Raw genomic sequence first — 27,198 nt, forward strand, 5'->3', positions numbered from 1 at the left:
ATGAGAGACTAAACAGCAAAAACTGTATTTCTAAGCTAATTAAAATATTGATAAAGGACTAATTGTGAAGTAAATTCTAGTAAATGTTATGTATATTGAACCTTATGCTGTGTAAGTCAGGAAGGAAAAAGAGCACAAAGTAACCTGTCATTCATACCTTTTCTTTCCCTAAATGATGATTTCCCATTCCCCCCACACGTTTACTGAAATACACACAAGTTATATACTCCCACCCAGAAAGACCTAACACAACCACTAAGACAGGCCTGTGATCTTCAAGTCCATTAGGGTTTCACGAGCAGAGATTGTCTGTTCTTCTACAGGACAGCAAAAAGATTCAAACCAAGGATGAAATGAAAACTGTGGAACAGTGTACTCACCATCTTCATGGTTGCTCAGCAATTATATGATTCTCAATTCTTGCACCTATTTAAATTTATTGCATACAAAGCTTTTAGCAAACAGTTACATACCTGCCACTTTGGTCTGTAGTCCATGTAACAGATCTTCCCTCTGGCTTGGTTTTGTACCATATTCTTATTGCATGAGGAAAGTCTGCTGGAGTCTGAATTCCTGATTTCCTTATCTCCAAACTCCAGGTGCCAGTACTAAACAGAAGCTCCCCACAGCCAGGTGCCTGGCTACAGTGAGTAAAATAGTATAGCTGCTCCTTCCAGCGATCTGCAGGTAAAGTCACAAGTTCATGTACAATCTGATTCCTGAGATTTTCCAGCTTTGAAACACCAGTTAGCTTGGCAGACCTTGTAAATTTTTCAATGCCTGACACAGCAGCAACATCTACCTCTTCAACCTTTAGCACAGATAAATCACAGCAATCCAATACCAGCAGAAAATCCTTGTTTCCATGATCCTCTATGTCACAACAGTCCTTTGAACTAGAAATCCCAGAAGCCTGTTCATTGTTGCTATGGTTACTATTTTCATCAGAAGCAGCTTCCTCTTCTTTACCACTGACAGCAAAATCATTATATTCCATTTTAGATGAACAGGTACTAACATTTATCATAGGAGTGTGGCAGGGTTCAGATGCCCTCATTTTACAGGTTTCATCAAACTGTGACTGGCAGCATTCTTTGCCAGCACTGCTGGTTTTCCTGTACTGGCTCCCGGTCTCAAAGAACAAAACTATGCTGCCTTCAATAACTTTACTTTTAAAATCCACATCCAAGTCCAATACATAGTGCTTTACAAGCATGTAGCTAGTGTTTGCCATTAAAGGCAAATCATCCTTCATGGGGTCTAGCTGTGTCTCCATGTTCACCTATTGGACAACTGTTTTACAAAGCCTTGGACAATTCTGATATAAGATGACTCCAGAAGGAGAATATTCAGTCTCCAGTCCTAAAAATAATTTTGAATAAGATGACAATATTGAAATTGTAGTTTATCCACTTCTTGCACTCTAAAAAGAAAAAAAAAAAAAAGAAAGAAAATAATCTCACAACCATTTCTGAAATGCACTGATTCTAAATCTATTTAAAATCTATTTAAAGTCCAGCTGCCTTTATTACAGTAGTACTGCTAAAGGGTGATTGTATTTCCATACAATGGCATCAGGCTAGAATGGCATCTGCTTGCTTCAGGATTTGCTATCAAGGACCAGTGGCTGTATTTTTCAGATAAGAACTCAAATTCAGATAAGAACTCAAATACTTTCATTTGAGTTGTTATTTCACAGAAGAACTCAAATGAAAGTATTTCTAAATAGCTTTTATAAACTGTTAGAAACAACCAAAAGTATCAAAAGATAGTGATATATTTCTGCTGTGATTTTAAATAACAAGAGGAAGTCTAAATCACCTCACAGGTCTTAAACGTTTAGAGTAATAAATTCCTATATACAATGCTTGTCCACAGATTAATATACTTTCCACATTACAACCACTCTCATATCAGCACTTACAAGAAAATGACTCAATTTACAAGGAGTGCATTCCAAGTATTCCTTTGAGATTGCTCATGAAGATTTTAAAAATCTTAAATACCTGAGGTATATAATTACATTTTTGTAGCTGGAAACTCACAATAATAACTCAGAATAGTGCCTAACAGAAAACAGAAAGTCTTTTCACTGGAAAATAAGTAAATACCTATAAAGGCACAAAAATACCAAAATGCACCAAAATTTGTAGCAACAATAGGCAGAAGTTCATCACAAAGTTAAACTGACATGCATTCTCTGTTTTGCCATGACCATTAGCCAAAGTCATGCACTTTTAGCCCACTTAAGTCCTTTCTATTTGCTTTCTAGATCAGGAATAAATATCAGAGGATGAAATACAGACAGTTGTCTCTCTGGCATTTCAGTGACATTCACCATGATAGGCAGCCAGGCCTGCTTCTAAGTGCCTTAAGAGAACAGATACTCCATTGTGACATACACAATCCATTTCACAGTTTTACACCTCATCAAAGACTTCACTATACAAAACCAATTTTTATATAATTCTCAAAGTCAGCACAGAGGGGAACTCAGACTCCCCAAAGATTTGCTGTATCTTTTTTTGTAGGAATCCAGGGCATGCTATCAAGCTGCTATCATTACGTGAGAGGCTCATGGCAAGAAACTGTCCATATAGTTCCCTCAACTAGTTTCACAGAAAGCACAAAAACATAGCATGTATCTCCCTATCTCAGTGGCTTTCTAGCTGTCAGAAACAGCTCTTTCAGGGCTGTCTTTGACGGCAAGCTGAGAAAAACCTTCCTTTGAATTTTCAACAATCTTCCAGTACTTCTGCAAACATACCTGGGCAACAAGCTCAGATCAGAAGGTTCTTCCACTGAAATAGCTCCGTAAATTCAGGCAACATGAGCAATGCATCTACGACGTTACCTGGATTTTTTTCTTACTACCAAAACCTCATGACTGCTAGCAGGTCAAGTAATTATTGGTGATACAGTAAAGAAATAAAGTGACTTGGTGAGGAAAAACACAACATTTAACTAACATTCAAACTCTGTTTTGCACAAACACATTTTTAATTTAATGTAAATATTTATAATATAATACTAGTATTATACTGATATTATACTGATATAATATAATACTAATATTATAATATAATACACCTTTTATAAAATGTGAGTGCTATCCTATGCACACAATTGTAGTGAGGAGAGGCCAGCCTTGGGAAAAGGCAATTAGGGAAGATTACCTGCTATACCCCAGGTCCTGACTGGGTGTGTACAGCAGATGTAGGCAGCCTCTCCCTCGAGGAGCATGGAGAAAAGACAAGCAAAAAAACTAAGCTGTCTTGCAAATACAACTACCCTCCATGCATTCCAAGGCATTACACTGAGCTAATTTTTTTAAACTGTAAAAATTGATTGGTTTTTGTATTCTGTAGAGCTGCTTTTTTGTTACTGAACTGAAACACTAAGTGAAAAGGGAATAATAAAATAAAGAATAAGAGGAGAAATACACAATTTTAAGTATAAGAATACCAAAATATACTTCCAGGAAACATTGTTCTCTATCATTGTCATGAACAGCACTGCTGTTTTGATGACATTCAAATACATGGATAAATGCTTGTGTCCCACACAAGATAGCTATCTACTTTTCCTTCAGGCTCTGGTTGGCTTATCAAATATTGGACCTCAACCACCTTGGGAAATTATCAGTTTTATTCAAGAAGAAAATACAGGAATAAACTATTTATTTGGATGTTGAAATAGGCAGTGGACACTTAAATAGACAGCCTTTTATTATCAAGGAAAAAGTAAAATATCAGGGCATTGAATGACCAGACACACAACCTCTGTAGTAATAAAACAAATAACACAGGAATCACATTAAAGCAAATCTGAAAGAAAGCCAAGTGAAAAAAAAATGCAAGCAAAAAATGGTAAAGGAAGGATGCACTTCAGCAAAACACGAGGATAAAAATTACAACAGAATGTAATATCAGAGTTAAAAGGTAATGAACTTTTTCACAAATTTTTTTAAAGGACCATTTTCAGAATACATAACTGAACTGGACAAAATTATTTATATGTATATATATATTGTTACATTTGTTAAAAGTGTAGGTATCTGTACATTTGCTTTCAATCAGCAATGCTAGTTCAATGATGTTGTAAAACAACATACTGATCCTTTGTTTGAAATTTGGCATCTACACAGAGACCATCCCTCATTGGTCCAACATGACTAAACCACTGAGATGACATACAGAGAAAGTACATCCGCCCCCACAGAAAAAAAAAGTTGTAATCACAGATACTAGGGACTGGTGAGCAGGAAAAAGGTAGCTGTGCAACTATCAAATATGCAAATCCCATTCTCTTCTTTGCATAGACTGTGATGTCTTTTCATAAATACATGATATTTTGGGGGCTTTAACTGAACAGGCTGTAAATAATGATGTTATTTACCATTTGATTCCAAGCATTTGAACAAATATAACTTCATGGTGTCTTTTTTTCAATCAAGTCTTCTCAAAAATTGCAAATAAATCATAGTATTATTATCCCTCCAACACAATTACTACTGCTGGTACTAAAATACAGCCTATTGAAATCCTAAGCAGAATCAACAGGAGCTGCAATGCTATACAAATTTGCAAGTCAAGCCTAGATAAACAAATGAAGGATTCTTTCCTACGAAGGAAAAATTACTTCTGACATGTTTTGTGACAAATTAAGTACAGACTGAGATGGAGTGTAAAAAACATAACTCCCAAACTGTGTACAATCATATAACTAATTCAGTCTAGCATTTGTCATTCTGTTTTTCTTTTCATTTTTCCTTAATAGGTTAAGAGAACAAATTCTAATCATGATGTTGATATAATACAGGAAACACACTACCTCACCTTCTGAATCCAAACCCTTGATGTACACCTTGAAATTTCTCTGTGCATATTTGAGCTTTGTGTATGCAAACAGAACATCTTTTACTACTGATTCATAAATATGCTGTTCTGAGAAATACTCTTTGAATTCGGTACAACAAATTGTTCACTATCTTAAACACATATCATGGTACTGGCATCACAGAAAAGATACATTTTTGACAGCTTTTCTTGAAATACATCTCTTATTCAACATTGTCTTCTGTAATATCTTTTGCTATATTATGCCCCGAGTATCTGGTTTTCATTTCTGTGCAATGAATGCATTTCACCTTTAGAAAAGGAGGTTCACTAGCTGAACTCCATGAAAAAAAAAATTAGAAATTGTAATGCTGCTACAAAGTCCTTATGATCATTTCATAAACAGTGTTTCATGTCATATGTCTTTCACACAAAGAGATGTAAAAAATTACTAGTATATTTTAAAGGTAGACCTTAAATTCAATGGATTTTTCTTATTAAATGTACTTTGTAAATACATTTTGTAATTAATAAAAGTAATAAAATTACAGGGAAAGCTGATTTTTTAATGTTTTAATATTTTAGAAGACAGATGTTCACAAAAGAATAAACAATAACAGCAGATGGTGGCCAACATTAATAGAGTCAATCTTGATCAGCAGCACATAATAGAATTGCATGAAAGACATGAAGAATGGGAAACAGGAGAGATATGATCCTTTGGGGAATTATATTTGTATAACATTGTTTTCCACTCAATACAAAAAGCATCAGCCTGAATTAGAAACACAAGTTTCTGAAAGAAAATGAGAAAAAAAGTTTCCAGGCAACATAAAACACAGTTGCAAAGTAGACAAGATTAAGCTTGCTAAAAATGTCGGGGGATGGGGGGGGGGGGGGGGGGGGGGGGGGTGGTTGGGGAGAAGAGGTTTCTTTTCGGTAGGCAATACATTGTAACTCATAGTCTCAGCATTACACAGAATAGGCATTTCAAATGGTGAGCCAGAAAGGGGAGAACTGTTATACAAAGGAGTGTAGTTAAACTTGTAAACAGCACATTAAAAACTAGAGTGATCAATTATGATACCTGATATTGATATTTCATTAATGAAAGAAGCTGTTATTTTAAATGCTAATAGTTAACTACTCCAATCAACTCCACTCTAACAGTAATAATCCAGATAAGAAAATTAGAAAAGCCTCTGAACTTGCTGAAATGTCCATCAAAGACACTACTAGGTGGAAACAAGTGAAAGGGTTACAAACTTAAAAAAAAACCCAAACAAACTCAGCTTGAAAAACAGAAGATGCGCGGCCATTAGAGATGACTTCATAATACAGTGTCAGGAGCCAGAAACACACTATCAGGAATGTACTGAATTATCTACAGCCTTTCCAAGCACATGGCTAATTTCACTGCACTCTTGCTGCACCAGCCAGCCAAGGACTGTCTTACATGTGACACTGTCATGGCTTACACGACTGTGAAAGGCAGGCATAAAACACAGCTGCCTAAAATAGTCCTGCATCTTGTCATGAAGGCATACACCAAACATGAAGCATACACAAAATATGTCTTGTTTCAGAGCACAACTACAGCTGTCATTTTTCATGCATTTCCAAAATCTTAGAAAGCAAAAATGAATGAAAAGAGGGCCGTACAATAGAAGATCAAGTCTCCAATGAATCCAAGCAGTTACAGCTCTGTAGCTGATATCTATCAAGCCCTGGAAAACTCCCAACATGGAGTTGCTGCAAATATTTGAATACATAAACCAGTTAATGCCTTACAAACCATACCACTATTTTTTATTGTGTAAAATCAGAATCACACAAAGTAACACACAAATGCTGACACAAGTAGCAGGTATCAATCCCTAAGATGGTGCCCATTTCTATCTCAGCTTTTCTGTTTTTCACACCTTACACAAACTCATTCCCTGAAATAACAGTCCATTTAAGTAACTCCATAGAAATTTATGCAAATTTAGTTTTCTAGCAAACTAAGGATGGTCAGAAGAATCCTAGCAATTTACGATAAGCCTGTTTGAAGTTCCTGCCAGAATCATCTACTTAGATCAACAGTCAGCAGAGATAGCTATTGAGAGATAGCTCCATGCACAGCCACTCGAACACATAGCCTGGCATGTGCACCTGAGCTGGTAATGTAAGCTAATATCCTGATCCACAAACAAGGATCTCTGAAGCACAGAGCATTTGATTGTGTTCCATAATCATGGTATTCTTCAAAAGGTGTAGAAGAATTTCAGTGACAAAGACTTTCCCTACATGCCACTAGCCAATATTAAGACACATTTAAACACCACCTTTTTGTACAAGGAAAACCTTCAGCCAAGCATGATTTTCTTCATCTGTACAAAAAAGCTAATTCAATTGCTTTCAACAAGCAGGTGCTTAGAATTAAGGCTATAATGCTCTCTACTTAACATTTAAAGAAACTTTAAAATGGAAAAAAAAAAAAAGTGCCTTTTGGATAAACTTTCTCTTTGATAATTAGAAGAAGTATAACTAACACCGTTTCAACTGCTTTCAAGGCAGCTCCTTCCAAATCCAGGTTTATACATTTTCCACCCATTATAATACACTAAGATCTTACTAAAAACTCAATTTTGACCACCAGCATCAACAATAATTTTACTCTTTAGATACCAAGAAATATGAATACATTATTTTTGGTAATTACAAACTTTTTTCCCTGCACACATATAAGACAAATACCAAAGAGATCTTAAGCATTTTTAAGGCAAGAATGGGTTCTATAGATGAAAGTAAGGCTTAAACAAACTAACAGAAACATTTGCTCATAGTTAACTACTATAAAAGAATCCACAGAAGAGACCTTACAGACCTCACTCTGCATCACAAGAAAAACAGCACATTTTGTAATGAGGCTTTGATGTGAAAATTAATTCAATCACTGATATCCCTTGATAAAACAATTGGTACCATTCCAGAAGTCTTCTTCTAAGTCTGAAAACTACAGGAATAATGAGTATAACAGAAGACTTTCTTTACCAACTACAACAGCAAGTTAGCAGCAAGGGACATTTATTTCTATGAGCTGAACTGACAAGCCAAGAGACAAAACTCCATCTTCCAGCTTAAATAAGATAATAAATACCGAAAAAAAGAAGTCCCCATCTGCCTCCAAAATACTAACTCCCAAAGAAAAACACCCAGGACTGAAAAAGAAGCATAACTTGCATCCGGTAAAGGACCTAGGAAGAGTATCCTGATATTACCCTTAACCCATCTTTACTCCATTGACAATTATTTGTATTACAGTAATGACCAAATACTTAAAGAGAGACCAAATATGTGTTTTACAGTTTTCTGCGCCCAAATTTACCATTACTTTGTTTATCAAAAAACCCACAAAAACAAAAAACAAAAGAAAAACAACACCCCAAAAAAAAAAAAAAAGAGAAAGAGAAAACCCCAGCAAAATCCAAAATTAAAAAACAAAACAACACCACAAAAACAAAACAAACCCCGTGACCAACACTTGTGTAAGGACAGAATTTTCCAGCTTTTATTTTCCAAAATGATTTCAAGGTGGACATGGGCCTGGGTAATTTTCTATACCTAACCCCGCTTGATATGGACTAGATGATCATCATTTCAGTGGTCCCTCCAAAGCGAGTGATTCTATAGAGATGCTGAACAGCATTAAAGAGGAACTACCTTGGATTTTATTTCCACTCAAAATACGCATGGAAAGGTTGTGTGTGACTGACTTTCAGGACATGGAGTATGCATGTCTGACGACATTCATACATAGGAATCACCCAAATAAAATCTGTGCTGAAACGGAATGACTGTTTTCAACTTAATGCAACTGTAGTTAATGAATAATACCTACAATGTCAAAGAACTAAATCTTTAAGGCTGGTATCAGAAAAAGTCTTTCCAAAGTTGACATTGGCAAGCCATCTCAGCCATTTAACTAGATCTCTGCAATCTAACCATTATCTTGAGTAAAGGACCTAACATACAACTAAGCTGAGATCCTCAGATGAATTACACGCCACCATTTACAAAGACAGGGGTTTCACCTACGTGTTTCCCCTGTAAAGAGGACAATGAGTGGAACAGATTTGGGAGGGTCGAACACATCCACGTTTAAAGTTCTTTCAGGACACTAGCAGCCCATAAGAAGGCCACCGACCCAGGCTGCGTGAAAAAGGACAGCAGCGATCGCCGGCCGCACACTCCCTACTGCTTTGCATTCTACCTCCTCTACTGCTCCCTATGCTCTGGGCGCAGCCATTTAGTCTGTAAGGAAAGGCAGGGACGGAAAATTTTGTCACTTCCAGCAGCGCCTCCCTCGCACGAGGCGTGGCGGAGCGGCGGGAAGCGCTGCGGGACAGCGATGCCGGCCCGTCCGGCCGAGCGCGGCGGGACCCGGCCGGAAGCACGGGGACGGGGGGCGACGGACAAGGAAGGAACACTTACAGCGGCGGCCACTGCCCCGCCTGCGCGCCGGCTCCCGGGGCGTGTGCGGGGACGCACAGGGACGCGCCGTCCCCTGCCCGGCCCCGCCAGGCGCCCGAGCTGCTGCTGCCGTCGTTGCCGCCACCCACCCGCGCCCGGCGCGGCACCGGCTTCACCTCCCCGCCCCTGCGGCGCGGCCGCGGCGCCCACGGATGAGCTCATCCGCCCGGGCCCGCCCCGCCGCCGCCGCCGCCGCCATCGCCGCCATCGCCGCGGCCTTCCCCGGCCTCGGTGCGGGCAACCGAGTGTAACGCGTCTGCTGTCAGCAGAGCTGGCCTCGCCTTCCCAGCTAGAGGCTGATTTGTTGGATAGCAAGTTGTCCGTCAGCCGGCAGTGCCCTTGTGGCTGGGAGGGCCAAGGGTATCCTGGGGTGCATCGGGAAGAGTGTAGGAAGTTGAGGGAGGTGGTGCTGTCCGTCTACTCGGACAGCGGCCTTGTGAGGCCGCATCTGGAGTGCTGTGTCCAGTTCTGGTCTCCTCAGTAAAAGAGAGTCAAGGAGCAACGGGAAGAGCTCATAAACAGTGGCAACAGTGGCCATAAACATAAAAAAAATCACTTCAACATAAGGAATAATTTATTTTAAATTGAAGGTTGCAGAATACTGGAATAGGCTGTGCAGGAGATGAAGGGTTTCCCTCTCTGGAGATACTCAAAACCCGCATGGATGTGTTCCTACGTAACCTGCTGTAAGTGACCCTACCTGGGTGGGGGGGCTGGACTGCCTCATTTCCAAAGGTCCCTTCCAACCCTAACTATTTTGTGTTTCTGTGAATTTCCCTCTTCCCTGGGTGTGGGGGAAGAGGGGCAGGGCAAGAATTGCATTGGTGCGGTCGCTGGTGGTGATGTTCAGTGTCGGGATTGCCCAGCCATTTGTACCAGCCCTGGTGGGCACATTGAAATATCTACATGGAGACACACACAGTTTGCACACTGAGGTGGGGCCATGTGACTGATCTGCAGGCAGTCAAAATCCCAGTAGCCTCTGCTTAGAGCATAAATAAAAGCATTTATTTTTACATCATATGTGTGATTAGACACTTAATTCAGTCATTTGAATTGGCAGTGAATGATTTAGCTCTTGGAGCAGTTAATCACTGGTTAGCTGATTCCATGTGACAGGGCTGGTTGGACACAGGCTCCAAGGATGCACCTCAGTGGGAAGTTTTTCTTTTACTCCTGCTAGTAAAATGAAGAAACATTAAGCATTTCCAGTGATTTTGAGCACTGAAACAACCCCGTGAACATTTAATTACTTATGCAACATGGAAAACCACTGACAGCAAAATTTGGGCGTCACTCCCAGAACTTCCAGTTGCATTTTCTAGGGCATTTTCAAGGGCGGTGGGAAATTTGGATTCAGATCCTTGCTAACCAGCAGAAATAGCAAACAAATTTATCTCCCATCAAGCAATTGCTGTTATCCTTGGATTACAGAGATTTCCTGTCCCCACTGGACAAATTATGCTAGGCAGGGAATTTGTGAATGTAGTTTGAAAATCTTCCTGAGGAGAAGGATTTGGCTTAGTTTTGTGAATATGTTATCAGATGAAAAATTGGTTGCACCTGGTGCGCCAATACAATGCTTACTCTTCAAAAACCACTGGCCTGTGGAACCACACCGTGCTTATTCTGTAGGAACAACAACTGGAAAGTAGCCAGCTCTGCTGTGCCAAATTTTACCAGTTCACCAGGTAGTCAGGTATAACTTTGGAGTCACTGACCACCAGGAACCCCGAAAGAGACCCCCAGGACAGAAGAACGCATATGCAGAGGGAAAAGAACATATGTCAGTGATTTTAGGGAAATCATTGTCAATGTATGTTTATTCCAGGAAAGTCAATGAATGTGCATGTAAAGAATAGTATACAAACAGGAACTTTTTCTGTACTCGGCGTGCATGATTTCTGGAGGAGATAAGCCTTCGTGCATCCGGCTGAATAAAGAATGCCTGCTTCTCAGTGCTACACTGGTGTTAAGGGGTTCTTTTCTTTTTCCTGGTTTTTGGTGTCAAATGCCTGTTAGCAGAAAATACTGCTAACAATACTGGAATGGGACACAAATACTGGACTCAGGAGCCTATATGACATTTGGATGCCTACTTGGCCTTGTGAATTGCAAACTTATTTAGAACAGGTCTGATGGAAATGGTTTTTAAAGCATCAAAAACTGCCAGAAATCTCAATCTTTCCAAAGTAATTGGAGCATACTAGCACTGATAGGAACATGATAGAAAATATCTCTGACACAGTCAGATCTAGTATAGGGATCCAGTTCTCTGTTTGAGGATTGCATCCGCACTACCTATATTCCAGAAGGACTTTCGGACTAGGTCTATCTGCAGTAACCAAGGGAAGGCCGAGTGTAACATCAATATGCCACTTTGAGTGGTTAGGTTTGAGTCCTGAATCCAGATAAAGCCACTATTGTAACAGTTCATTTTGAGAAGATCTGAGATATGCAGATACATATATATAGATGTATAGATATAAACAATGAAACTACACATTACTTTGCAAATGCTAGAAAAGGAATCTGTCACCCTGATTTTCTAAGACTTTGCTAAGCCTTCTGATGTTTTCATTCTTGTAACGAACTTTCTCACACACAGTTCTGTAAACAACTTATGTTTTGCATTCTTTCATGGAGGAGGAGAGAATTGATGGACTCTTGGTCTGTCCAGTGTCATTGGAGAGGTGGCACTGTCACCCTCCAATCCACTGTCACTTTTGGAAAACTATAAATGTTGGAGTCAGAAAATAAAGGTCCCTTTTTTGTTCACCTGGAGAGCAGCAGTGTCCGTGTCGTCTTTTCGTGTCGTATTGCGACAGGAATCTATTTTTTTCTGATCAGGAAAACCATAGGCTTAAGCAAATGCTGCACTGCAGCATCCTTTGAGGTTTGTTTTTTTTTGTTGTTTTCAGTGCACAATATGGTTCAGGTTTCCTGCTGATGTAATAGTGATGTACAGAGCTCTTTAATTTAAGTGCACTTTGTAAAAGATCTCTGGATTGTCATAATTGTTGACTATTCTCACTTTTATTTGCAAACATGACAGCTTTTCCAGGGACTGAGAGAATGCACCATTATAGCCTAAAGAAAATAAACCAGAATATCATCATGAGCATAAACCCACCTGTTTCTTGCTCTATATTTACCCAAAATCCACTAATTTCTTGAAAGAAGAGCTGTTCTCTGACAAATACCATCTGCCCATATCCATACAGCATAGCACATTATCATCATCCTTCCCATTTACAATAAATCACTGTGGATTGCTCTTGTCAAGTGAACAATGGATAGCCTGGTATTTATGAATATTGGAGGCTTGCTTTATTTGACATTAAACATAAGCCAAGTAGTTACCTGCTTGTGATTCATTAATGAATTTTATTTGTTACTAAAAAGAACAGCTTAGTGTAAAAATCCTGCTGTGATTACTAATATTACTGTGAAACTAAGGGTTACATTAAGGGGTATTTTGATAACAGCTTATTCAGGCAATATTTCAAGACTATTCATATTTAACACGTTTAACAATCATACTTTGTCACTAGACAGGTTCTAAAAGTAAAAAATACTGAAAGTAATTGCTGAATACTTTGAAAAAGAATTCATCACTAGTATTTTGGTGCCAAACCTGACAGCAGTGGCAATTATTTGGAGCAGTTGCTGTATGTTAGGAGTACTTGAAACATTGAGAAGAGAACAAAACTCAGTCTAACAAGGGCTGTCTGGTCTGCTCACAATTAATAAACTCTATTTACAAACCACCTTTTAATTGATCACAAGATGCCAATGACAGAGAAACAAAAGACATGAAGATTGTATTCTGGAGTGACTAATATTGTCATTAACTAGCATAGTTGATAATACTAATTACTATGCCCATTATCTTGTAATTAGTGTGATCTTGTAACTAGTATTTGCTCCATCTGGTGAAGTCAAAGCAGATTAGAGCTTGTGTATAAATTCTTTTTCAATTACACTACACAGTTGTGCTGTTCAGGAATAGTATGAGCCCATGTTAAAAATGGGTTTGTTCTTTAGAGCCACAAAAAGAAATGCTACATGTGGGTTCGGCACTTTGTTGAAATAGCAAACTGTGCAGTTAAAGATCAGTTGAAGACTATATTTGACAATTGACATTGAAGATGCATTTGATGAAGAGTGTGCAAAATTTTGGTAATAGTTTGAAACTTGATGTTGGCTGCTTTCAAACTTCTTTGAACATATAACTTGCCTTACACTGTGAATTATTGTTTGTGATAATAGGGCCTAAAACCCAGTTATGCTAAAAGCTCTACCAACACAGAGGAAGAGGCATCGTGTATTTTAGAGAGATATCACGTAAAGAAACAACAGACACAATTAGTATCAAGGGAAAGGGTTTAACAAAGAGGCAGCAGGAATGGTATGATGGCAGCAAGGATCTCCCACACGTCTTCACAGCAGTAACAGTGGTATGTAAGTAAGAAATATTATAAATGTATATAAATTTTATAAATGAAATAAAAAGGTGATTAAGGAAGCACAACAGACAAGGTGGTATAAAAGCAGGTATGCATGAAACATGTTTAAAACCTTATAAACTTGCATACCTCAGTCTTTTTTATTTTATTTTGATGGCTTTCACAGGGGTCCTTACTACTAAATTCTTGACTTGTTTTATCATGGTGTTTTTTCCCCCAATGACACATATTTAAGAAAAAGAGTAAATACTCCTAAAATTATCACTGGTTATCACAGAATGAATTGAGTTGACTGCAGTAGGGACTGCAGTAGGTCATGTAGTTCAGCCTTCCCGCTCAAGAAGGGTCATCCTAGAGCACATGGCACAGGATTGCATCCAAGTGGATTGTTGGTTATCTCCAGCGAGGGAAATTCCACAACCTCTCCAGGCAATCTGTTCCAGTGCATGGTCACCTGCAGGTCAGGTGAAGTTCTTCCTCATGTTCAGGTGGAACTTGCTGTGCATCAGTTTCTGCCCACTGCCTTTGCACCACTGAGAAGAGCCCGGCTCCATCCTCTCGCCATTCTCCCTTCAGATACTCACAGACAGTGGTGACATTCCCTCTCAGTCATCTCTTCTCCAGGCTGAACAGGCCCATCTCCCTCAGCCTTTTCTTGAAACATTATCCAGACCCTGGAGCAACTCTGTAGATCTTTTCTGGTCTCTCTCCAGGAGCTCCATGTCTGTCTTGTCCTGAGGAGCTCGGAACTAGACACAGCACTCCAGATGTGCCTCACCAGGGCTGAGTAGAAGGACAGGATCACCTCCTTCACCCTGTTGGCAATGCTGTTTCCTAATGCACCCCAGGACACTATTGGCCTTGGCCACCAGGGCACACTGCTGTCTCGTGAACAGCTTCTTGTCCACCAGGACGTCCAGGTCCTTCTCCACAGAGCTGCTTTCCAGGTCCGCCCCCAGCCTGTGCTAGTACCCGGGGTTATTCCTCCCCAGGTGCAGGACCCTGCGTTTGCCTTTGATGAATTTCAGATGGTTTATCTCTGCTCATCTCTCCAACCTAAGTTGTCAGGTATGCTGCTTGACATTAAAACTGGTGCATTTGCCTGCACAGGTCAGAGTGGTCAGATGGCCCTGCTGCAGCTAAGCTTTATCCTCTTCCAAGTAAGCCCTTTCTGCTTTAGTTGTTTCTGAAGATAAAGTTGGGAGGCACTGTCCCACTTTGTCATATAAAAGGAGACTTATCTGCAAATCCAGTTCTGGAATATTCAAAATCAATGTGTTATGTATACCATATGTGAAAGCTTGTAAAGCAATTAGCTGTGGAGACACCCTTGAAGCTCCAGGAGAGGTAGGGAAAAAACAAATTATACCTTGCAAGACTGCACATTTTGAAACAGTAAAAAGAACCTTAAAAAAAAACCAAACAAGCTAAAAATTAATTCAGATGCTGTGTTTTATCTTAGCTGGACACATGCAGCATTTGAACGCTTGGGTTTACAGAGATATCTCTCACATGAAGTTACCTTTTTGGAAGCAAATATAAAGATAAAAATGGACTCCTGATCTTAGGATCAAATTTTATGTGGATTCAGCGACTACTGCTCATCACTTTAAAGTATTAGATAATGCTAAAGCTGCTAAATATAATATTTTTCTGTGGCTTGATTATTGAATTGAATTGATTATTGAATTTAACTTGTGTTTTCCTAAAATAATTATTTCTTTTTTCCAGTCTGTTATTTCAGCTGCAGTGATTCTTATCCTCTTGTGCAGATAAATGCCCCACACAATGGTTGTCTTAATTTGGTCTCATGCTTTGATACAAGTTTGGCCTGATCATATCTTAATATAGTTTTAAATGTGGAGGTTCAGTGGATTGGCCGGGCCAGCCAACCAGCTGTAGCTGGGACCAACCCAAGGCCACGGAAAGCAACACCCTAAGTTAGGGGACGCTGTTTCAAGTTTATGAGAGTTAAAGCTTGTTCCAATGGGATCATGGGAATTACTATGTTAATATGTGTTACATTGCCATTGTGATTGGTTAGAATGTTGCTAGAATGTTCCATGATAGTGTGTATAAATTGGAATTGCCCCTTGTTGGGGCAATTGTTGGAGGTCTTAGTGTTTGGCTGTATTCGGGAGCACTCCTGTTACTGCGGCAAAATAAAGGACCCTCGAATTTTCCCATCATATGCCTTTTCTTCTGAGTTGATCCCTCACAATCACTGCCTGTCCTCATGGGCATGGATGGAGTGATGTGACATTTAAATACTGGAGAAAGGGACTGAAAATCTTGCCTTTAGAAAACCACTCTCAACAAGCACAAGAAAATTTTTCACTGCCCCTGAGACTGTAGGTTTCATTATGCTTAATGGAGGGATCGGCTCATTGTGATTCCTCCCAGCTAGTACACCAAGGGAAGTTGAATGGACTGACTCATCATTAAAAACTCCTGTTCACTCTCTGGTCTCCAAATGTAATGTAAACAAAGAATTTAAGTAAACTTATGCATAATTTAATAGTGACTTGCCACTAGCAAAATGAAAGAAAAGGCCAGGAACACAAAAAATGCTACAGGATAGAAATAAATATAAGCAAATGAGTGTCTAGAGAATATAATATGACAGATAGGCTGTAAAACTTCTGACACTTAACTAGAGGAGAATGGCTGCAGGGAATGCAGGGAATGCAGAGAAAGGCCTGTGGTACTGTAACCCATCCATCCCCATATTTGTCAGAAAGAAATATGATTATATCCCTTAAGAATACAGGTTGCTTGGTGCCAACATAAGTTTCACTTGTTGCCTGTAGATTTCTTAACCTTGCAGAGTGTATCCTCCCTTTTCTGAGCAAGAAGATGTCGAAAGGTGTCAAGGTCAAGTTTCCTGAGCCAGCTGTCCACTGTCAGGGTTTGGGGCCACTGAGGTGCAAAGGCTGTCCAAGATGCAGCTGCTGGCCCCTCAGCTCTGCTGGCATCCTCCCCCTTCCTGCCAGCTGTGCTCCTGCATATCAGCAGCTCTGTCTGTCACACCCATAAGAAGCTATAGGAATGCACTCAAATCTTTGGCTGCAGACTGTGTAGGTTTTTCAGACAATACCAGAAGTAAATATGATAGAGGGCTCAGATCTGCAGTTCAGCTGCAGTTCAGATCTGCAGATTCAGCTTCCCACATAATTTGATTCAAAATCTACAAGAAAGCTTATTCAGGAGTGGATGGTGAGGACATAAGTTGGAGAGCCTGACAGAAAGATTTATGTAAAACTCTCTGTCTCTTTCAGGCCAGTACGCACTGTCTCAATATTTAAGTAACACACACACCAGCCTGAGAAGGCACTGATTGAAACTGACTATAAAGTGACTTAGCATAAAAGTGTGACAAAGTTGTCTCCCCATTTCTTAACTGCCCTCTGGTTACTGAATCTGGGAACCAAGATCTCAGAACTGGACGGAGAATACAATACATAAAAGTGATTTCATTAAGAATTAATTTAAAATTAAATTAATTAAATTAAAATTAATTAAAAAACAGCATAATTATTTTTTTCTGCTTTCTTCAGCATGTTCACCATGTTTTCTACCATAGGAACTGAGCTGTGTCTCTAGTTGAGGTTGTTACTCCATGTTTTGGCAAGGAAGAAGCAAGATGTAGAGATGTAGATGATGTAGAGAAGACAGAATTCCTACTTCAAAACTTTGTAAGAGTTTTTGAGATATCAGGGTGATGGGTGACATATAAATACACTGTGCCAGCTTTAGTGAGGGAAATACATGTTTGTTTTTTATCAAATAAAGCTGTTGTGATTTAGAACTCAAAGTGGCATTTTGGATCAACTCTTTGTGGAAACCCTTTTGTTAGCTCTTGGAATACTGTGTTTGGGGAGGTCGATGGACCTGTTCTGGGGAATCAGTCCATCATCTCAGCACGAGGGTGTTAAGGAAAAATCTCAGAAGCACCAAATTTAAAGAGCAAAATTCAGCATTTCTTTCACAGGACTGAAGATAAGGTTTTGTCCTAATTTGATATGTGCCTAGTAAATTGTAGACTTGCACATGAGGAAGATTTAACATTTTATGTGAGTATTCGACATGACACAGGCCAAAAAAAATGCAAACCAAACCGTTATATTATGTGAAAAAGAATGATCTGGAAAACAATTTTTTGAAAAGGCGTTCAGATTATGTACTCAGTTTTCACAAGAGCAGTATCATGATACTTTTTCCAAAAAGTGTACATTGCAGCTTCCAGAGGAAGACATACTGCACAACACATCACTCTATAATATATGCATTACATACCATAAATGACTTAACTGTTTCTAACTCTTACTATTAACAGCTATAAATTTTGAAAGGTAACTTTTCTCAAGTTAGCAATGTATTAGAGGTTTTATTCTCTTAAGTTAGACTTGTGTGATAATGTATTCATTATCTACCAAGAAGCAATACACACAAAAAACCCACACTTGCTTATAATGTTGTAACTTGCACGTAATAACTAACTAACTAACTCAAATCAATCAATCAATCAATCAATGAACCATATAGCATGTAATTTGTAAATGTTGCAAGTTTGGAAACATTTTTCGGAAGCTACTCTAAAATTATAAGAAGAACATCAATTAAGAGGAACTGCTGAAATCTTAAACCATGATTCAGCATCTGCAGTGATAATGTGAAATGTTTTAATATTTGAAAGAAAGGAAATTACAACATCCATAATATACATACTTTAGAAATAGTATTAAGACAAATTCAAGTCATTCAGTCTTCACTAATAAAATCTATACAATTGTCTAGGAATGTGCTGGTTTGGGCTGGTTAAACCATGACAGTGATTATCAAATTCTTTATGAATTGTCATTTTACCTTTGAAACAATAGGTGTAATTGAAATTACTGCTGTCTTCCTCATGCTTTGCCTAATTTACAATGCTTGTGCTTATTTGATACTAAATTTTTGTGGTTAATTTTGATAAAGCAGACAAAAGATCTGAATCTCTGTCCCAAAGCTACTGTGCAAGTCACAGTCTCTCTGGTGCTCTCAGTTGAGAAGAGACTGTCAATAACATGTAAATATAGGATAGTAATAACTTGAGAACTGAAAATTTTTGCAGGGAAAACATGACCATAATGACCATCTCTGAAACCTGTAGGTTAACAATTAATGAATTCTGTGTGTTGTCTTGTATAGTCTCCAGGCAAAGTATATGTTTGCCACTACTACCACACACTAATGGTTGCAGAGATATCTGAAAGTATCACCAAAGAAACCTATTTAATTTATGAGGATCAGAAATAAAAAGGTCAAGTACTGTTCTGAGACTATTTTGTTGTATGCATGGATGAAAAGCATGATGACTGGGTGATCAGCATGATTATGGTGATGTTGTAAGGATCAAGCTTTCAAAAATCTTACCAAAAGGAAGAAGACTGGAAAGTGGGTGTTATTTAGTAAGTCTTCTTGACATATAGGGGTTTTTTAATCTGTAATTTTCTTTTCACAGTGTCCAATAACTTGCCTTTATGATAGAGGACCTGGCTAACTCTCTTCTCAAGGACAGTTGATATTTCTCATTGCACTTCTCTGCTTGTGTAGGGTAGGGTCTGGCTTTGTAGGTGGTAGATAAAACTCAGTGCCCTGTTTTGAACTGGTGAGCAGTCCCAGTGACATGACTTTATCTTGGGGGAAGTTTTCTCTTATTCCCACACGCTCCATTTTAAGGATTGGGTCAACAAAGTAGGCTACACAAGCACATTTTATGGGGAATCTAGGATTCCTTAAGAAATATTGATTTCCTTTTCTTATCTTAAGCAAATTGATGTAACCATGGTTTTTGGCATGCAGTAGATGCAGCTGAACATAAGGTGTTTTTTAGCTTTTTTATGATCTAAATACACGTGAAAATAATGCTTGAGAATTTTGTATTTTCCTAGAACCTCTACTTAATGGACATATTTTTTCGTCAAGTCAGAGCTCGTAAGAGAACTTGCTGCTTGTGGGAATGATGTGAGTGAGGAGGTGTTAGGTAGGCAGATTCATCTCTGAGTAGTGGTTTGTTACTGCCCGTTTGTGCTTGAGGGAAGAGGTGACTCAACTTGCTATGTTGATTTTAAAATCTGGTACTAGGAAATGATGTCACAGGTAATAGATATTTCTAGATCATAGCCAAATATGGCATTGAATATGTTCAGGTTTGCAGCCATGACCAATAGCAACTTGTGAAAAACCTTTGGTGGGGAAGGATACTGTTTTTGCATGTGCATTGTCTGTGGGGATGTTAAATCTTGAATAAAATTAATCTTAATAAATCCTTGAGTGCTTGCTGTTGAGAAATGCAAGCAAAATTCAATATTTAGGCAAGTCTACATTGATGTAAATGTAAGTACCATCATTTTGACTTAAAGTTGGCAGAATAATCAAATAGATTTATTAAACTAAGTTGCCTCCGGATCTAGAAAGAAAAGATCTAATAAAAAATAAAAAGGCACATAAAGAATATTTCACTTGAGATAAACAAAACACACATTGAAGCAAAGCAATGATGGTAATAATTTGATTTATTGAGGGCCATGGTGTGAGTCACTCATGGTTTAATTTTCACATACTAATAAAAAATTCATTTACATTGCCTCTGTGTCTGTCATTATTATGTCATAATGTCTACTAAATTAATACCCCATCCTTCTCTATTTAAAATTTCATCCTCTACCAATAGAAACCATTTTTATATTATAAACAATTAATGGCACTTTAAAATCTGTATATAAGTATTTACATTTATAGTGAATATAATCAAGTACAATTGCAGACCTAGAAAATCCTAAAATAACTCAAGCTGTTTTACAGCATTGTCTTAAATTATTAGAACTGTACACCTAATACTAATTACTCATGAGCGAACTAATGTAGACTAAAAGACTAATATTGAGAGAACAAATTACTTTAATCTGTAATGCTTTAGTTGAGTGCTAACTTGAATAACAATCTGCTTAAAGATACAGGCAGTACTGTGTCCTGGGTACCCAGGCTATTAATACCTCCAGGTCCCATGCTACCTGCTGGAAATAGGCAATAGCTGTCATGAGAGCTCTGGAACTTCTCATTTACTATTAAGTATTTATATTGCAGTGTCATACAGAGACTCGAACTATGGAAAAATGCTTCCTTTCCAGCTGTCTCTAGATGTTTCCCTTCCAGGGGGACAGAAGGCTCACAAATGCTGTGTGAATATAATGCTAGGATTAGACTGTAAGAGTGAAGATATAAACAAATACATTAAATAAAACTTATTTTGCACTAACTCAGTGTTATTGTACTACAAGTATAGTAAGAAAATAAGAGAGAAAATCTTTAAAATATCAAGTTTAGCTTATGCAAATTCTCTATATATTTATTCCAGGGGGAATTACAATCACTTGGTTGTGTCCAAATCAAGACTAATATAGTAAAGCACAGCTCTGGAAATCTCAGATTTATAGCTCAGAATATCTGCTTATATCTGTGGTGATTTTTTCCTGTTGAGCTTATATTAGCAAATGACAACTGTCACATACTGAGAACTTACCATTTTAGTTCATAATGTGATCACTCACATATGCTATAACAGAAATAACCAGTTCTTCTTATAATAACTCAAAACTGCTGTGTTTTCTCATTCTTTATTGCGATCCTATATATTTATTTATTAATCTGTTCTCTTTCCATAGTCAAAGACACTGGTAATCTCTTCATTTCCTCCTTTCCTTTATGTTTTCTGTTCATTGGATTTTTTAATAAAATAAGCACCTCAGAGAGGTCTGTGGGACAATTCTTCCATTAATGAAGGTGAGTTGAGCAAATGACTTTACAAAAGAACATTGCAAAACTTTGTGTCTGAAGACAAAATTCAAAACTGAGTTTTACGAAGTTTCCCATAATGTTTAACAGATTTCTTTCTGTATTTGAGCTCGTATCTCTCTGGTGAGCATCCATTTCTCTAGCACCAGAAAGATGTGTCTCCACTACAACTAGTCAACACTTTGGACTTTTGTAGTCCTGGTATTTTCTGCCCTATACAAAGAAGAAAAAAGTCACTGGAAGAGGTATAAAGACCTTTCCTGATGTGTTTCCTCTCATAATTTTCTCTTGTTTTTAACAGGATAGAAACTTGAACAAAGGTAAAGAATAGAGCTGATGTTTTCCAGGCAGCATATGAACAGAGTGATAAGATTCCCTTGTCCTGCAACCCACTGAGTGTACATTGTTATCAGGAGCAAATAATTGCAAACACTGTAGTTAATTGTTAGATTCATACACAATTTTGGCACCTCATTACACTTCTTGCCCCTCTGACTTCCACTGCTTAGTGTACCTTATGGGATACATTCTTCAGTATATGATGAAATTAATGAAACTATATGTCTATTATATTCATGCTCCTGAATTTTCCATGTTCATTCATGTGACATGATGTGGGGATTTCTTCTCTTCCTCTCATACACTCTTTTCATTGCTGTCCATGTCTGCCTGGGAGTCAGATGGGCTTCCTTGTCCCTCTCCACAGTACAGGGGTGAGTCTGCATTTTGACACCAGGAGAGATTCTTTTGCCTACCCAGACCTCTGCTGTTGCATGCAGATAGCACAACATCTGTCCCAATTGCCAATATCATCTTTCCGTTGCAAGTTAGAAATGAGCGTGTGGTGTGTAGATTGCAGGTGTCAAAGAAGGTATCTGTAGATGGCTGTCCATTTGATAACTGTTATCTGTGGTGTGCAGCTGTGAGGAAATTGAACTTGATTAGTCAGGCAGAGATCTTTCCAGTATTAAATTCTAGCTGGGGGAACTACTTTAACTTGGCTTTTCCTTTTCATTCAGTGCCCACAATCTGATACACCTGATACATAATCTAAGGGTTGTCTTTTTAGGTCAGTGCACAGCCATGCTAACAGAACTTGAATTACACTTCTGTATAAAAATCAGTTCCTGTGGATCTGACTGCTGGACAAGTGGCACAGAATGTAAATGCTAAGGTAAAGGGAGTCACTTGTCTCAGTTCTGTAATGTACCTATATAAATCTGTATCATGGATGTTGGGGAGGGAACTGAAGCTCTCACATAACTTGGGAATTCAATGGAAGTCCAAGAAGAAACCTTCTTGTTATGCATTTGTATATTTCTAAAGAAAGAGTGAAAATTGAGAGCAATTTTGTGCAATTTCATTCACAAACAGTTATTCTTGAAAGTTTAACCAAAAAGAGTTAATACTTAAAAGGGCCCTTTTCAGTGGAAAAACATTACTCAATCCTCTGCTGTTCTTGTAAATGTAATTGTTAGTCTGCATGTGAGATCTCTGTTGGTTGTAATTCTGGGACAATATTACTTCTCCTAGTTTTTGTTTTCCTGTTTCTTGCTGTTTATGAACTAGTACTTATTGCTTAACATATAAGAATTAGTTTTGGTCAGCTGAAGAGTAGGTTGCAGTTGAGTTTTAGCAAGAGACGTCTGAACTGTCACAATAGGCAGCTGGGTTTTCAGCGGTATGCTGGGAAGGCAAAAGGCCTTGGAAGAGAGGGATTGAAATAAAATGTACTCTTAGGGCATAAATGGACTTATGACTGGTGATGAATGACATATTTCTGTTTGACTGAACTACTTTACAGTAAAAAAGAAGGCAATATTTGCAGAGATATTTACCATAGCTCTTTAAAATTTTATGACTGCCCATGCAGTCATTATTAAGCATTCCCAGGATAAACAAATCAGCCAAGGGGATGCTCTTAGTATTTTTTAGCCTGACCTTTTGACTGTTATAATTGTGTAAGATACAGAAAAATTGTAATGACATGTCAGATCATCATGTTTCACCTAAGTGTTGCTTCCATTTTTCTTCATTTTTAATTCCACTGAAAGTTTAAATGTGACACTGATGGCTCAAGGGATACTTCTGGCCATCCATCATAGAGACATCTTTGGCTTTTTGGTTACTTTAGAGTGTGGAGCTTTCCACTGATAATTTGCTGTTTGACCTTCAATGAGTACAGAGAAGCAGAGTAACATTTATGGATGCCTATCTACAAATTCATTCTAATATCCTGGTTCTTACATCACTACTACTCACAGTAACCAGGAGCCCCTGATTTATGAGATGTTACAATGCCTCATTTCAAAGCATGCAGCTTTACATAAATCATTGTAATTTTTTATTTCTTGTTCAGATTCAAGATATCCTTAAGTTCCTATAGGGTGCTAGACCTTAAAATATTCCACTATTTACCTTAGTTCATGTGTTGATTATAGCCACTAGATAGCTCTTACACTGCTCGTTCAGTAAAGCACAATTATCTTAGCCAGAGCTATGGTGTTTTTTCAAAGAAATCAGCATTTCAGTAATCTTCTGCTTTTATTTTGTTGTGTAAACTGAAAGTAACAGATTGAAAATAGAATTACAAGTTCCAAACACAAGAAAATATAAAAGTAGTAACCATTCATTTGTCCAAGATTTTACTTCCTTTTTCCTATAAGGAGAACACCTGCTTACTTCTCTAGGTAAAATGACTTTTCCCAGCTTTTTAATCTTAAACATCCAGAGCAGATGGAGATCTAAGAGGAAGACCACATGTCCTCTGTCCTTCCCCAGTTTACAGAGATGTTAATTGAGTCTGAGCTGTGGAGTCTTCCAGCCAACAAGACACCAATGCTCATTCAAAAAATAAGTAAGAGTTATCCCAACAGCTGCAGTGCGTGTCTTCCTGAAGTCAAAACTCAGTTCTAGAACACAGAGAGTTACATTTCCAAAGTGTTCAAAAGCAGATTTTAAATACATCCTAGAATAGAGGTGGCCTGGTATTATGTCAAAGTGAGACTCCCAACATTTCACTGACTTATGTTCTTCATTCAAACACTCTCTTTATTTTAGAGAAACATTATTTTTCATTGGTATATCTTCTTTTTATCCTTCATATCTCTTCAAAGCTCTTCTTTATTCAGACCATCAGGCAACAAAACCCTTTACCTTTTCCCTGCTGTTGATTTGCTCTGCCAGCATATCAGTGCTTTGTTACTCAAATTCTACCAGCCTGTATGAACCACTCCTAGCTTGGTTTTAAGAAGTAAAGGGCAGCTGTGATCAGGATCTGAAGATCAGTAGCTCATGGAACACGGGCTGAAAAAAGTGTGCATGGGGTTGCACAGAATCCCTGTATCCTCCTGCCACAGTCCTATCTATTGAGTACCAGTTAATTTTGTAAGGCTCTCCATGAGACCAGCAACAAAGGTGGCACATGGTTGTTTCATTTCTTTCTTTATATTCTCTGGTCTAGCTTTTCATTAAAAAGTAATGCCATACATTCCCTAAGCCATTTTAGATAGTAGTGCTTTTATAAAAAGCATTCAAACAAAAGGAGTTCAGTGGGAAGCAAGAATACACTTGCTAAATATTTGTCTAATTAATGCAAAATCAGGACACACAGACTTGCTGAGAAGATAATTTAACTTTGAGTAGAGGATATAATCTCCACCAACAGGGTATACCTGCAGCAAAATTCATTTATATTAAGCAAAAATATCCATAACTCATGCCCACTCAGAAATTTTGTACTTATTCAGACAGGCCTTTGTGTATGGAACCTGCATTCCCTGGCACTAATGTTAATATAGTAAAGTGAATTAAATACATGTTATTAGTTGGAAATGATGAGATTGTTGGTGGGAAAAAAAGAAAATAAAATGAAAGCAAGCAGAACATCACAGGCCTTTTCCAGGTCCAAAACTGCTTAGCTTAGATTGTAGACAAGAAAAAACTAAATTAGTGAAAGAAAAGAATGGGCTAAATGTGAGAATAGGGTTTATTTTACTTTAAATGTATCATTAAACATTCATAGATCTGAAAGTTGCAAAAAGAAAAAAAAAACAATCAGTGAGTTTCTTCATTGCCACAGCTACTTATGGCTCATTGGCAGCTTTTATCTTTAAGAAGAATGCAGGAGGTCAAGAAGTCTATCTGTTGCTTAACTCTGTTTTCATTTTTAGCTCTAAGTGTGGTTCATCCAATTTCTCCTTCTGTGTGAAAGGATCAAATGACACTGTATATATGTCAGAACTGGGTTAAAAGTCAAACAACTATGTTTTGATGTAGGATATGCAGAGACTATTGGCTAGGATTTGTTTTAAGATTTGGTGCTTACAGCAACCTTCAAGTTACTTGCAGAAATGTGACCCTAAAACTTCAAATAAATACTGATAAACAGGAGTAATTCCTCAAAAGCTTGAGTAGCCCTAGGTTTGTAGTTGAAAAGCTTTCAGGCTGTTAAATCTGACATGGGGGTACTGTTCTGTCTCTCAACAGTTCTAATTGTTCAGCTGGGTTTATGTGACCAGACCACGCAATGGGAGTGGTGGGAGCAGGTATCTCACAGCTGTCTTAAGATGGGGGACTCTCAGGAGTCAGTGCATTAACAGATCTGTCTGAGTTTTTTAGCTCTTTTTAGTTTTTTCTCTCCTTAAGGTAATATATTCAGTACATATTAGCAAAATACCATTCATAGATCAACATTAGACTGCACCATGCAAAGCAGAAAAGGTGAAAAACTGACCATAAATTTTTGAATGGCAGTGGAAGCATTGCAGCAGCTCATCTGTAAAACCAGGGACATCATATGCCTCTTTTTTTTCTTTTTTCTCTTCTTGTCAGACTGGATTTTTCTCTGTCTGTACACTGCCAATAATTACTTCCATGAAATCATGCCCTTCATCCTAAACAACTGCTGTACTAAAAATAAAAATCACAGCCATCACCAACAGCAGTATGTAAGGATGTCAAATGCAGAAGGTCTAATCATGTACTGGTGGACCACTGGAAACTGTCTGAAAGCAGCCAGACTGGGACGACTGATGCAGAGATGGGACTGTGTGAAGTATTCAGTGAGCACAAGCAGAGACCTCCAAATAATGAATGCACATTTCCAGTAGGATTTAAATTATAATTTTGTATTAGCAGTAGGTTTGGAATACGGTGGCAGTCTCTTGTCTTCTGATATAGATGGAGAGAACCGACCTTCGAGTTCCTCTCCGTTAACTTGGTAACTAAGAGCTTCATTTCCTCTTTCCAAGGGAGAGACGCATGAAGCTGCTCTCTGCAGCTTCTTCTTCCCCCGGAGAGCTGCCAGGCTCTGGTTCTGCAGTAGCTCCTCCTAAATAAGCATTGCCATCTGATGGCAGAGTCTTGGTACTGCACAGTCTCTTTGCCTAGGGCAAGCTGAAAATAAACCAAGTGACTTGTTCTGAAATGAAGTGTCTATGACTGAACACCTGATTTCATTTTTTTTTTTTCTGACACCATTTTATGATGATTACCCTGGGAGGTTGTGGAGTCTCCTTCAGTGGGGATATTCAGGACAT

The 27,198-nt window shown here is 38.3% G+C and overlaps 1 protein-coding gene across 14 annotated transcripts in view; it reads right to left on the minus strand.

Moving 5' to 3' along the window:
• The window catches only part of LOC119696000 (aminopeptidase O (putative)), a 172,489-nt gene extending 162,988 nt beyond the window's left edge, over nucleotides 1-9,501 (minus strand). For 13 of the 14 annotated variants that reach the window (XR_005255474.1, XR_005255473.1, XR_005255475.1 and 10 more), the window contains exons 1-2: nucleotides 9,315-9,501; nucleotides 474-1,423 (exon numbers count right to left, since the gene is read on the minus strand). Coding sequence is in view for 9 of the 14 variants with exons in the window: in XM_038125420.1 (XP_037981348.1) it covers nucleotides 474-1,276 (803 nt within the window). In the remaining 5 variants the exon portion in view is untranslated. The remainder of the gene's footprint in view (nucleotides 1-473; nucleotides 1,424-9,314) is intronic. The other variant, XM_038125423.1, reaches the window with a different exon arrangement.
• Nucleotides 9,502-27,198: the final 17,697 nt, after the last annotated feature.

This window comes from Motacilla alba, chromosome Z (genome assembly GCF_015832195.1).
Source record: "Motacilla alba alba isolate MOTALB_02 chromosome Z, Motacilla_alba_V1.0_pri, whole genome shotgun sequence".
Classification (NCBI taxonomy): domain Eukaryota; kingdom Metazoa; phylum Chordata; class Aves; order Passeriformes; family Motacillidae; genus Motacilla; species Motacilla alba.